The 14,151-nt window shown below is 44.0% G+C and overlaps 1 protein-coding gene across 4 annotated transcripts in view; it reads left to right on the plus strand.

Moving 5' to 3' along the window:
• dnah5l (dynein, axonemal, heavy chain 5 like) overlaps positions 1 to 14,151 on the plus strand; it is a 384,422-nt gene that overhangs the window by 302,968 nt on the left and 67,303 nt on the right. For all 4 annotated transcript variants that reach the window (XM_048552307.2, XM_048552297.2, XM_048552277.2 and 1 more), the window contains 2 exons: positions 3,845 to 4,009; positions 5,652 to 5,919. In XM_048552307.2, coding sequence (XP_048408264.2) covers positions 3,845 to 4,009; positions 5,652 to 5,919 — 433 coding nt within the window. The remainder of the gene's footprint in view (positions 1 to 3,844; positions 4,010 to 5,651; positions 5,920 to 14,151) is intronic.

Raw genomic sequence — 14,151 nt, forward strand, 5'->3', positions numbered from 1 at the left:
GCCAAATGATGTCTCGGTGCTTGTTAGAAAGTTCCGGTGATGAGGCATCCTGCCAAATGAACCTGACAGTCTGCTCAGGGAACCATGCAACAGGATCCACCCTCTCCTTTTCCCTCAGCGTCTTGAGGATACTGTGTGCTGACCCCTTCTGATGGTCTTGTGGTCAAAGGTGTTTTTCTTTGCAAATTTCTCGACCAAGGACGGGCGATATGGAAAGGCCTAACTACTTGGAGCATTCTGAGGCAGCGAGGCCAGTCCCATCCTTTATAACTCAGGGGACAGGTAGAACCTCAGTACGTAGTGACACTTGGCATTTGTGTGCCAAGGGTATGTACACAGTTTGATGAAGTTCCATACCAAGACGGCCATCAGGATGAGAGCAATGTTGGGCACATTCATTCCCCACTTATACAGAATTTTTTACATGGTGTTCCTGCAGACCCGGTCTGTCTTGCATTTCCAGATAAAATGGAAGCTGGCTCAGGTGGCTGAAACAGTTTTGGGAAATGGGCCAGACCTGGATGATATACAACAACAGAGAAAGTGCCTCACACCTGATAACCAGGTTTTTTTTCCCACAATGAAGAGGGAGTAGTGCTCCCAAAAGACCCGTTTCTGCTTCACCTTGGCAATGTGCTTCTCCCAAGATTTTGTGCCTGCATCGGCTGAACCACATTCCCGGCCGCTTCAGGCAATCTGTCATGACAGGGCAGGAAATGAAGGATCGGTCGTCCCAGGCCCCAAAGAACGTGGCCTCGCTGTTGCCTCCATTTTATCTTGGCTCACGAGACCATTTCAAACTGGTTGCAGGTGATCCCTCCTCAAACATCTGATGACAGCAGGTTCACGCTCCAAAGCAGGTTTCAATGTAGTGAACAGTGAGCACCATCCTTTCCTTTACCATTGCTGCAAAATCTAGAATAGGAGGTGTAATTCTCATGGGCTGCCTGGAGCTTTTCGAAAGGGCGGCCAGGGAAACCTAATTGGGCAGGAAACAAAAATTTAGTTTCCCCACAGCAGGTTAGACTGAAGGTGTAAAGTTTCAGAAATCTTCAGACTAGTTTTGCGTTCATTGGGATATCATGAATACTCGTTAACTCCAAACCCGGTGGAATTACATTTACATGTGCAATTTTATTTGGTAAAAATGGGAAATAAATGCGTTCACAAACCCTACCATATATACAAGATGTGTACTTGATGGAGTAGGCTGCTTCCTCTAAACTCTGGTGAAAAAAAATCAATCTGTTATTCGTAGAATCCCTACAATGAGGAAACAGGCCGTTTGGCCCAACAAGTCCACACTGACCCTCAGTGTATCCTACCCAGACCTATGTCCCTATACCCCACCTAATCTACACATCTCTGAACACTATGGGCAATTTAACACGGCCAATCCACCTATCTTGCACATTTTTGGACTGTGGGAGGAAAACAGAGCTCCCAGAGGAAACCCACACAGACACAGGGAGAATGTGCAAACTCCACATAGACAGTCACCCGAGGCTGGAATCAAACCCAAGTCCCTGGTGCTGTGAGGCAGAAATGCTAACCACTGAGCCACTGTGCCACCCCAGAGCCAGTTCTGAAAATAACACCAAACGCCAGCTTCGGAGGCCCACAAACTCTTAAGAAAATTAGAGGGAACAATGAAGGGACAGTCAAGCTGGAGATTAAGGTGGGGAATCCAACTGGGTAATTTGATGTGCTGGGGAGGATGGAAGAAACTGAATAAGGAGGGTGTAAGGCTGAGGCTGGGGATGGGAATCTTTGCTGAATTGAGATCAGGAGGAAGAGGAGGAGTAACCAAGTAGATAATGACAGGGCTAATAGAAACAAGAGAAAATTGAATATTGGCCAAGGAAAAGTTACAGGAGTGGATAAAACCATCGGCTGTTATGGGGTTGGTTGGGATTGGTGTAGGTAGACATACACGGGAAAATGGGGGGATAGACAATCTAAATTGAAGTTTACTTAATCCATCCCTTCCAAGATTGTTTCCAATTTAAATTGTCCCAAAATCAATTGAATGATTCTGACCATGTGAAGCGCACTAAGGAGGGGCCTTAGATCTGTTTATAAGTGCTTGGGCACAAAAAGCACACATCCTCAAGAAAGTGTCAACACTGGAAAATGCCATCACAAGAGCATTCATTAAGGAGTTTGCTTTGAAGGGAATCGATCCCCATGCATTAGAGACAAATAATCTGTAAAAGCTACAAAAAGCAACCTCCCAACCACATGCATACATTCTAATATTTTTACAAGAAGGGCAGCTACCATTCTCTAGCAGTGCTGAAAGTGATGGTTGGGTATGGATAGGTGGAGGTGGACCAGGCCCATTTGTAGGCTGTGAACGTATAACATTAGGATGAAAGTATTATGTAAGGCTGAACCTTTCAATGTGTAAGGGCTGCTTCGCAGAAGGCAACAAAGGATAACAAGATTCATTTGTACTAACTGCCACATTATGCAGTGCAACAATTACAAATGTCTTGTCCACAGCAGCATCTGGAAAGTGGAGAATCATTTGTGGGTGATGGAAGATACACACTTTCATGTACACGTGTAAATGGGGAAGGGTTTCATCGAAACAGGTGGAGCCTGCTAAGGACCTAAAGTTGACAATGGCTACATCAAGATTTCAAATTGAAAACAAACATCTCATTCCTGCAGCAGTGTTATTAGCTCTCATGCATTCACCAGAGACACAGATAACAAATGAATCTCTTGAGAAATATCACCAGCTATGCTCCCACAAAATCTTGGAAATCCGCTGGCATGATAGACGCTCCAATATCAGAGTCTTCTCTCAGAGCAGTGTATCTAGCATTGAGGCCCTGGCCACTGCCAATCCATTGCATATTGACTGTGACCCTGACACACGACTTACAAACCTGCTCTCTCATCTGAGCTTCATCAATGTAAACACTTACCAGATGGATGGAGGAAATGCTTCATCCTTAAAGCTTCCCTAAAAATATGCAAACACCCCACTGTCTCATGAGAATCTTGACCATTGGCTGGAAGAAAATAGTCATTAAAATTGTTAACTTCTTGAGCATTTCCAAAGACCCAGAAGGAGGTTAAGTATAAATAATGAAAGCAGTTTGTGAAAACTGAGCGTTCCACACTCTTGCCCCTTTGGGGAATGCCTACCCTGTTGTGGTAGGCAGTACTGGGCTGCTTAGTTACCTCAGCACCTACACCACTGGACTAGGATAACGTCAACCTCAATCCTAAGGAGCTGCCTAAGAGAAGAGAAAGGTTCAGTGTGGCTGAGGAGCTGAAATTGATGTAACACTTTACATAATGTGATACGCATGTGAGGTGATTGTTATGAAGCTACATTTCATAATGGTTCCTTGGGTTAAGGGGGCCATTAACAGGATGGAAAACTGTAAATAATGGAGTGTCACAGGGCTTAGGGCTAGGGCCACAATTATTCACAGTATATATTAATGACTTGGAGGAGAGTTAATGCACGAGAGCTAAGTATGTGGGTGTGGAGGCATGTGGTGAGGCAAATGGCAAAACAGACTTGGTGGGTTGAATGGCCTACTTCTACTATCTCTTATAGTGTGTCCTTTGATCCTATAACAAATTAATCCTACAAAATCTGTGAAAAATTTACGAGTGGATTATTTCCATCATTAAATATTTATTTCACAGCAGACAATTCTCTGCACTGTTGATTTTTGTTTGATTTATTTTCTGTTTCATTTGAGGTAACTTTTTTTGAATGCCTTTCAATACTGTTGACCAGTGTTTAACTCAGTTCCTTATGTTGTTCTGTTGTACATTTGACAAAATCCATATTTTCCATGGCTTTTACTTCCCTCAGGCTCGACATTACATTGCAGCCTCACTTGGAACAAAGTACGCAGAAGGAGTTATTCTAGATATGGAAGCAATGTGGGTGGAAAGTGATAATCGAACACCTATGGTGTGTTTCCTTTCCATGGGCTCTGATCCTACGGAAAATATTGAACGTTTGGCCAAGACCAAGGTACGTTGTATATATACCTTCGAAGTACAGCAATTTTCTTTTGTTAATTCTCTGTTATTTTTGTTTTCTTAATTTTACATCCTACAATTTAATATAGGAGACAAATCTTGGACTAACTTATAATACATCCCACATTTCGGTCTCATATTTGCCAGCAATGATCATTTCAGGGGCTGGAAATGTTATGTGGTACGATGCTACATCACTATCATACCTGCAGTATGTTCCAGCAGCTTACGTGGCATACGCAACAAACTTGCTTCAACCAAATGACCAAATTTGAACGACTAAAGGGAGTAATGAGATGGTCAAAATAACATATTCCCTTCCCTTTCCCATGGTTGTGCAATAAATGCTGGCCAAGTCAGTGACACCAACACTTCAGAATGAATAAAAGTAGTCGTGGCTGGATGCAGGCTCACCCTCATTTCCACAGCATTGGAGGTCACAGGAAGGGTGAGGTTGGAGGGGTAGGTACCTTTGGAGATTACTGGAGGGAAGGTATATGGTTCCTCATTTGGATTGGCGTCTGCTGACACCACCCTATCTCCTTAATAGGAAGGGACATCTGGAGTGAGTTTGATGTATCACATGCCCCTGTCCCATTGCTCATGAGGTACCCTGAGTGAATGATAAGGAAGCACAGAGGGGTCTGAAAGCTTTATAGTCTGGAGGGTCATAGGGTGAGTGAGTGCTGTTGAATGAACACACTATTTGCAATAGTGAAAGATGTGGTCCATAAGACTTGGTAGGAGATGAATGCAGTCGTGGAGTTAGGGTGAATGTGAGGTAGCAGAGAGAAGATGGTGGCACTTAACCTTATAGAATTCAGAAGGTCATTGACCTTCTTGTGGCATGGCTGCTTGTTTCTCTGGAACATGGAAATGGCCCAACCTGAGTGGAAACTTCGAAGCATCCATGGTGCATGGTGTCTTCTGGTGGTCCTGAGAAAAGAGGGTGACCCTCGTCGCCACCATCCATCCATCAGAAACTGTAGCTTCCTATCAGCATTGCAAGGTATCAACTCACCCCTTTCAGACAGCTCCTTTGAAGTTGTACAGCAACACACTGTGAAGGGTAATTCCTGACTAGCAAATTTGAAATCATGCAGAGTTGAGGTTTAAATATGGCATTAGTGGCATGAACGTTGGAATGTCCTGGTTCTGGTGAGTACATCTGCTGCTGCTGCTGAGCATGAAAGTGGGGTGGTGGAGGCATAATGCATACGTACTGAGTCACTGGCACAACATAAGAAAAGTCCCCAGGCTTCATAGAGGGGGAAGCTCCCACGAAGCCCCCCAACATTAACACAGCTTAAATACGGGAATATTCAGTCCATCTGCTTCCATGCATGTGACAATTTAATTGATTAAATTAAAAAGTAATATTCATATTTTTGAAAACATCTGCAGATGCGATCTGTTATTTTTTTTAATACAGTTAAATGGAATGTATAATTTTACAAGTCATGAATATATGCATTTCATGTTTGCTTTACACAGGCTAAAATCTTATCAACTCGATGTTGTGAAAGTGATGTGACAAGTAGTTAAGTTTTGCTTCAAAGCATGAAGGTGTAGATTGAATGAGCCAATTTTATATTGCTACAAGTATAGAGAGATTGTTTTTCATATTTCTTTAGAATGTGCCCTGCCGTGCCATATCTATGGGTCAGGGTCAGGAGATCCATGCAAGGCGTTTGCTGACTCAGAGCATGCAGGATGGTGGCTGGCTCCTTTTACAGAACTGCCACCTGGGCTTGAACTTCTTGGATGAGCTTTTAGATACAGTCACTGCCACCGAATCGATGCATGATGGATGCCGAACCTGGATCACAACAGAGGTCCATCCAAAGTTTCCCATCAACTTATTACAATCATCTATTAAATTTACCAATGAACCCCCTCAAGGTAGGAGAGAATTTCAAGTAACTTCTTGGAGCAGCTCAAATTCTTTCACCATAGCTTCACTGAAACTATGAAATAACGTTCTTTCAAACAAGCAAACAGGATTTTCACCTGCTCCTTTGATGTTGCTTCCTCTTGAACAGCATTGTGGGTGCCCCTACACCAAATTGACTGTAGTGGTCCAAGGAGTCAGCTCATCACCACCTTCTTGAAGAGCAGTGAGTGGTGGGTGAGAAATGCCGGCCTATTCAGTGACACCAACAGCTCCTTAGTGAATAAAAAGAAAATCTGACTTCTTGTGAACTTGCAATCAAAGAGCAGGACAGCTACTAGATAATTCCTAGCCTGTGTGCGCAACAATGAACTTTCTTAACAAAAAAAATCAAATTCTACTTTTCTGTGAGCCAATGGTAGAGACAATGGGCTATTAACAGCAATGAAATTTCTCAATGCTACCATAATCTTTACGTTGTTTTTGCTTTGCCAAATGCTCATAGAATAGATATCTACCATTTGCTAATATACAGTACCTAATCCATTTGCAATGGATTTTTTTTTCTCCCTTTAGTAAAGCATAAATGCTTCCTAGTGACTCAGCTGGCCAATATCCTTCAATAGTTGAGACATAGCATGAGGAAGTGCTAGTAGATATTTTGTAATCAACCTGCTCAGCAATGTTATTAGACACCTTCTGGAGCAGGTGGGACTTGAATCTAGGCCTCTAAAGTTCAGAGGCTGGGACAATACCACTGCACCACAAGAACTACAGGAGTTTTCAGATTCTGTGCTGAATTATGAATCTCAGCTGTGCAGTGAAAAGAGTGCTACCAGTGATTGCAATTAGAGCCGGTAATATTGCGTAGTATTGTCATTTGTGGAGTCCTTGAATTATGGTAATCAGTCTACAACAAACACAAAACTGTGTCAGATAGAATACAAGCCACGGTTGGGGGCACCAGTCTAATGAGTCTATATGATACTTCCTGACACTTCTGAAGTGAATAGATTCTCAGCAAGACTTGAAAAGTTTGGTGGAAAAGCTGAGTCTTCAATTTCATTCTTATCGAAAGCTATATCTCCCTCCCAATGACCCAGCTGGCAAAATTGACAACAGTATCTTCACTGTGAAACATTCAAATAAAGGCATCGAAGCACAGCACAGAAACCTATCCACTTCTTTCCTGCTTTGTCGTGCTATTCTGTTCATCCCAGAAACTGGCAGTACGGGGATGGAAAGCTGATTCACTCCAATCCCTAAAACATAAAAAACAATCCTCATATCTAAAGGACTTTACTGACCATCACCTTGAAAAGCTCTAGTATGTATCGCCTTGACAATACAGGGTTCCTTCTTGGCTATGAAAATTCTATCAGACAATCCAAACATCCTGCCTGAACTCTCCTCCAGTAGCAGGAGAGAAATGTCACCCTTCTTTTCAGAGATAGTGGCTGAACAGCTAGAGCTAATGAAATTCATGAGCTACTTATTTCTACACATTTGTGGGATGTGGGTGTCACTGGCTAGCCAGCATTTCTTGCCCATCCCTAGTTGCCCTTGAGAAAATGATGGTGAGCTACCTTCTTAAACTGCTGCAATCCTCCAGCTTTACGTTGATTCCAGGCTTTGACCCAGCGACAGTGAAGGAACAGTGATATACTTCCAAGTCAGGATGATGAGTGACTTGGGAGGGAAGTTGGAGGTGATGGTGTTCCCATATATCTGCTGCCCTTGCCCTTGTAGATGGAAGTGGTTGTGGGTTTGGAAGGTGTTGTCTAAGGATCTTTGGTCCATTTCTGCAGTCTATTTTGTAGCTAGTACGCACTACTGCTACTGAGCGTCAGTGGTGGAGGGCGTGAATGCTTGTGGATATAGTGCCAATCAAGCAGGTGCTTTGTCCTAAATGGTGTCAAACTTCTTGAGTGTTATTGGGACTGCACTCATCCAGGCATGTGGGGAGTATTCCATCACACTCCTGACTTGTGCCTTGTAGATGGTGGACAGGCTTTGAGGAGTCAGTAGGTGAGCTATTCGCTGCAGTATTCTAAGCTTCTGGCCTGCTCTTGTAGCCACTGTGTTAAGGTGGTGAGTCCAGGTGAGTTTCTGGTCAATGGTAACCCCCAGGATGTTGATAGTGGGGGATTCAGTGATGGTAACACCATTGAATTTCAAGGGACGGTGGTTAGATTGTCTCTTGTTGTGATGGTCATAGCCTGGCATTTGTGTGGTGCGAATGTCACTTGCCACTTGTCAGTCCAAGCCTGGATATTGTCCAGATCTTGTTGCATGTGAACATGGACTGCTTCAGTATCTGAGGAGCCACAAATAGTGCTGAACATTGTGCAATCGTCAGCGAACATATCCTGTCTGACCTTATGATGGAGGGAAGGTCATTGATGAAGCAGCTGAAGATGGTTGGGCCGAGGGCACTACCCTGAGGAACTCCTGCAGAGATGTCCTGGAGCTGAGATGATTGACCTCCCACAACCACGACCATCTTCCTATGTGTCAGGTATTTCTCCAACCACTGGAGTGTTTGCCCCTTGATATCCATTGGTTCCAGTTTTGCTAGGGCTCCTTGATGCAACACTCAGTCGAATGCAACCTTGATGTCAAGGACTGTCACTCTCACCTCAACTCTGGAAATCAACTGTTTTGTCTGTGTTTGAACCAAGGCTGTAATGAGGTCAGGAGTGGAGTGGCCCTGGCAGAACCCAAACTGGGCTTCACTGAGAATGTTATTGCTGAGCAGGTGCTGCGTGATAGTACTGTTGATGACACCTTCCATCACTTTACTGATGATCGAGAGGAAGCTGATGGGGCGGTAATTGGCCAGGTTGGATTTGTCCTGCTTTTTATGTACTGGACATATTTGGGCAATTTTCCACATTGTCGGATAGATGTCAGTGTTGTAACTGTACCAGAAAACCTTGGCTAGGGGAGGGGCAAGTTCTGGAGCACAAGTCTTCAGTACTATTCCGGAATGTTATCAGGGCCTATAGCCTTTGCACTATCCAGTGTCTAATCCTTTCTTGATATCATGTGGAGTGAATCGAATTAGCTGAAGTCTGGTATCTGTAATGCTGGGGACCACTGGAGGAGGCCAAGATGGATCATGAACTTAACATTTCTGGCTGAAGATTGCTGTGAATGCTTCAGCCTTATCTATTGCACTGATGTGCTGGGCTTTTCCATCATTGAGGATGGGGATATTTGTGGAGACTCTTCTTCCAGTGAGTTGTTTAATTGTCCACCACCATTCACGACTGGATGTGGCAGGGTTGCAGAGCTTAGATCTGATCTGTTTTTTTTGTGGGATTGCTTAGCTCTGTCTATCCCTTGCTGCTTTCACTGTTTGGCATGGAAGTAGTCCTTTTGGTGGCCTCACCAGGCTGATTCCTCATCTTCAGGTATGCCTGGTGCTGCTCCTGGTATGCACTCCTGCAGTCTTCATTGAGCCAATGTTGATGCCCTGGCTTGATGGTAATGGTTGAATGGGGGATATGCTGGGCCATGAGTTTACAAATTGTGCTGGAGTACAATTCTGCTGTTGTTGATGGCCATCAGCACCTCATGGATGCCCAGTCTTGAGTTACTAGATCTGTGCAAAGTCTGTCTCAATTAGCACCATGATAGTGCCACACAACACGATGGAAATTGTTCTTAGTGTAAAGGCAGGACTTCATCTCCACAAGGACTGTGCAATGGTCACTCTTACCGATACTGTCATGGACAGATGCAACTGCAGCTGGCAGATTGGTAAGGATGAGGTAAAGTATATTTTTGCTCCTTGTTGATTCCCTCACCACCTGCCACAGACCCAGTCTAGCAGCTATGTCCTTTAGAGCCTGACCAGCTTGATCAGTAGTACTGCTGCTGGGCCACTCTTGGTGGTGGGCATTGAAATTCCCCCACCCAGAGTACATCTTGTGCCCTTGCCATCCTCAGAGCTTCTTCTAAGTGTTGTTCAACATTGAGGAGTACTGATTCATCAGCTGAGGGAGGACGGTATGTGGTAATCAACAGGAAGTTTCCTTGCCCACGTTCAACCTGAAGCTATGAGACTTCACAGGGTCAGCAGTTGATGTTGAGGTCTCCTAGAGCAATGTCCTCCTGACTGTATAGCACTGTGCCACCCCCTCTGCTGGGTCTATCCTGCCGGTGGGACAGGATGTATCCAGAGATGGTGATGGTGGTGCGTGGGACATTTTCTGCAAGGTATAATTCTGTGAATGTGACTATGTCAGGCTGTTGCTTAACCAGTCTGTGAGACAGCTCTCCCAATTTTGGCACTAACCCCCAAAATGTTAGTGAGAAGGGATCAGAGTGTCTTGTTAGGCAATTAAAGAGAGCAGTTGAGAGTCAATCACATTGCTGTGGGTCTGGAGTTACATACAGGCCGGACTAAGTGAAGATGTCAGATTTCCTCCCCTCAAGGTTATTAGTGAACCAGAGGGGGTTTTCCTGATAATAATTTCATGGTGATCAGATCCTTAATGCCAGGGGTTTGTTTTTGGATTTTGAATGGTGGGATTTGAACCCGGGTCCCCAGAACATCAGCTGGGTTTGCTGGATTAATCGCCAAGCAATAATACCACTAGGCTATCACCGATCCCTTTCCACACTGCGCTGTGGGACCAAGAAGCTGAGTTTGCCATGTCTTTCAGAAGATGCTGATAATGGGAGTTCAAGTCTTTATCTGGCTAAAGAAAAATTTGCATCTTCTCCTCACAGTAGAAGGCAATGGCAAACTAATACCGTTTGAAAAGAAATGTCAAGAAATCAACTCAGGATGAAACATTAGTAGATAATAAGCAGAACTCTCATGAATAAAAAAAATTATAGTGATAGAATTGGTGCAATACAAAAGGATAGATTGTGAAAGAAAGTTTGAGATGAAATTTTCCACAGTGCCCTCGATTTTGCTAGATTGAGGAGAGGGATAGAACATAGAATGTAGAACGTAGAACATAACAGCACAGTACAGGCCCTTCTGCCCTTGATGTTGCACCAACCTGTGAAACCATTCTGAAGCCCATCTAACCTACACTATCCCATTGTCCTCCATATGTTTATCCAATGACCATTTAAATGCCCTTAAAGTTGGCGAGTTTACTGCTGTTACAGGCAGGGCATACCACACCCTTACTACTCTCTGAGTAAAGAACCTACCTCTGACTTCTGTCCTATATCTATCACCCCTCAATTAAAGCTAAGACCCCGCATGCTGGCCATGACCATCTGAGGAAAGTGGGTCTCACTGTCCACCCTATCTAATCCTGTGATCTTCTGTATGTCTCTATTAAGTCGCCTCTTAACCTTCTTCTCTCTAATGAGAACAGCCTCAAGTCCCTCAGCCTTTTCTCACAAGACCTTCTCTCCATACCAGGCAACATCCTGGAAAATCTCCTCTGCACCCTTTCCAATGTTTCCACATCCTTCCTATAATGCAGGGACCAGAACTGTACGCAATACTCCAAGTGCAGCCACACCAGAGTTTTGTACAGCTGCAACATGACCTCATGGCTCCAAAACTCAATCGCTCACCCAATAAAACCTAATATACTGTGTGCCTTCTTAACAACCCTATCAACCTGGGTGGCAACTTTCAGGGATCTATGCACATGGACACTGAGATGCCTCTGTTCATAACCACACTACCAAGAATCTTACCATTGGCCCAGTAATCTGTATTCCTGTTACTCCTTCAAAAGTGAATCACCTCACACTTTTCCGCATTAAACTCCATTTGCTACCTCTCAGCCCAGCTCTGCAGCTTATCTATGTCCCTCTGTAACCTGCAACATCCTTCTGCACTATCCACAACTCCACCAACTTCAGTGTCATTTGAGAATTTACTAACCCATCCTTCTATGCCCTCATCCAGGTCATTCATAAAAATGACAAACAGCAGTGGCCCCAAAACAGATCCTTGTGGTAAATCACTCGTAACTGAACTCCAGGATGAACATTTCCCATCAACCACCACCCTCTGACTTCTCACAGCTCGCCAATTTCTGATCCAAACCGCTAAATCACCCTCAATCCCATGCCTCTGTATTTTCTGCAGTAGCCTACCATGGGGAATTTTATCAAATGCTTTACTGAGATCCATATATACCACATCAACTGCTTTACCCACATCCACCTGTTTGGTCACCTTCTCAAAAAACTCAGTAAGGTTTGAGGTGCGACCTACCCTTCACAAAACAGTGTTGGCTATCCCTAATCAAATTATTCCTTTCTAGATGATTATAAATCCTATCTCACATAATCCTTTCCAACACTTTACCCACAACTGAAGTAAGGCTCACTGGTCTATAATTACCAGGGTTGTGTCTACTCCCCTTCTTGGACAAGGGGACAATGTTTGCTATCCTTCAGTCTTCTGGCGCTATTCCTGTAGACAATGACAACGTAAAGATCAAAGCCAAAGGGTCTACAATCTCATCCATAGCTTTCCAGCGAATCCTAGGATAGATCCCATCTGGCCCAGGGGACTTATCTATTTTCACACTTTACAGAATTGCTAACACCTCCTCCTTGTGATCCTCAATTCTGTCTAGTCTATTGGCCTGTATCTCAGTATTCTCCTCGACAACATTGTCTTCCTGTGTGAACACTGATGAAAAATATTAATTTAGCGCCTCTCCGATCTCTTTGGAGTCCACGCACTACTTCCCACTACTATCCTTGACTGGTCCTAATCTTACTCTAGTCATTCTTTTATTCCTGACATACCTATAGAAAGCTTTAGGGTTTTCCTTGATCCTACCTGCCAAAGGCTTCTCATACCCCTCCTGGCTCTTCTTAGCTCTCTCTTTAGGTCCTTCCTGGCTAACTTGTAACTCTCAAGCGCCCTAACTGAGCCTTCACGCCTCATCTTTACATAAGCATCCCTCTTCCTCTTGACAAGAGATTTAACTTCTTTAGTAAACCCCACGGTTCCCTCGCTCGATCACTTCCTCCCTCCCTGACACGTACATAAGGGACACGCAGTAGCTGTTCCTTTTCGGTGGCCTGTAGAAAACTCCAAACAGGGTGACCTCTCCTTTCCTGTTTCTAACCTCAGCCCATACTACCTCAGTAGACAAGTCCTCATCAAACGTCCTCTCTGCCACCATAATACTGTCCTTGACAAACAATGCCACACCTCCACCTCTTTTAACACCTTCCCTGATCTTACTGAAACATCTAAACCCTGGAACCTGCAATAGCCATTCCTGTTCTCGCTGTACCCATGTCTCTAAAATGGCCACAACATCGAAGTCCCAGATGCCAGCCCTTGCTGCAAGTTCACCCACCTTATTCCGAATGCTCCTGGCATTGAAGTAGACACACTTCAAACCACCTTCCTGCCTGCCGTACACTCCTGCGACCTTGAAACCTTATTCATGACCTCACTACTCTCAACCTCCTGTTTCCCAAATGTTCTAAATTAGCAGGGGTCGGGTAGTAGTTTTTGGATGAGGCAGATTTGATGGAGTATGCTTCCTTTTTCATATGTTCACACATCAGTTTGTATCAACGCAGGGAGGATTTTGTTTTTTCTTGCAGACTTGGAGTAGCTTGAGTTTTACCTCTTTTTTTCAAATTATTCGGTTCATCAATTTGGACATTCCTATTGAGTCCGACCATGAAGTTTTGGGGAATAAATTTGACCATATAGCAAGGGTAAAGTTACTATTGTTCTACATGACCATTCTGTCATTAGAGAGCGATAACTAGTGGCGAGTTTAACCTGAGGGTCACCATGCCTCAGATATTGAACGAGTCTGAGAAGACAGAGCCTTCATTGTAACCTGAGCCAGTGTATGTCTTGGATCACAGGGTGTATCCGAGTGGTTCTTTTTGGATTCAGTTAAATGTAATTGAGAGAAGGCTCAACAGTAGCAATTTGCTTAAATATGAACATTGATTGAGTAATAATAAAACACAAAAAGCAGAACATTTATTGAGTAAATATAAAGTAAAAAAGAGAGGAAATAACAATAAGCCTCTAGTCCTTCTGCCCGTTGAGGAATCCTCGGCTGATGGCTAGTCTGGAGGCTAAGGTTGTTCCTGGCACACTTTATAATCCCGGTCCGAGGTGAAACCTGATGGCTTGGAACAAAACTCTCTCTCTTACACCAGTATAGAAAACAGCCACTACAGAAAACAAACTGAACAAGTACAGAAAAGCAACTTTGACTGTGCCATCTTTGGCATGTACAGGAATGTTGACAGGACTCATTCAA

Source organism: Stegostoma tigrinum, chromosome 2 (assembly GCF_030684315.1).
Source record: "Stegostoma tigrinum isolate sSteTig4 chromosome 2, sSteTig4.hap1, whole genome shotgun sequence".
NCBI classification, from domain to species: domain Eukaryota; kingdom Metazoa; phylum Chordata; class Chondrichthyes; order Orectolobiformes; family Stegostomatidae; genus Stegostoma; species Stegostoma tigrinum.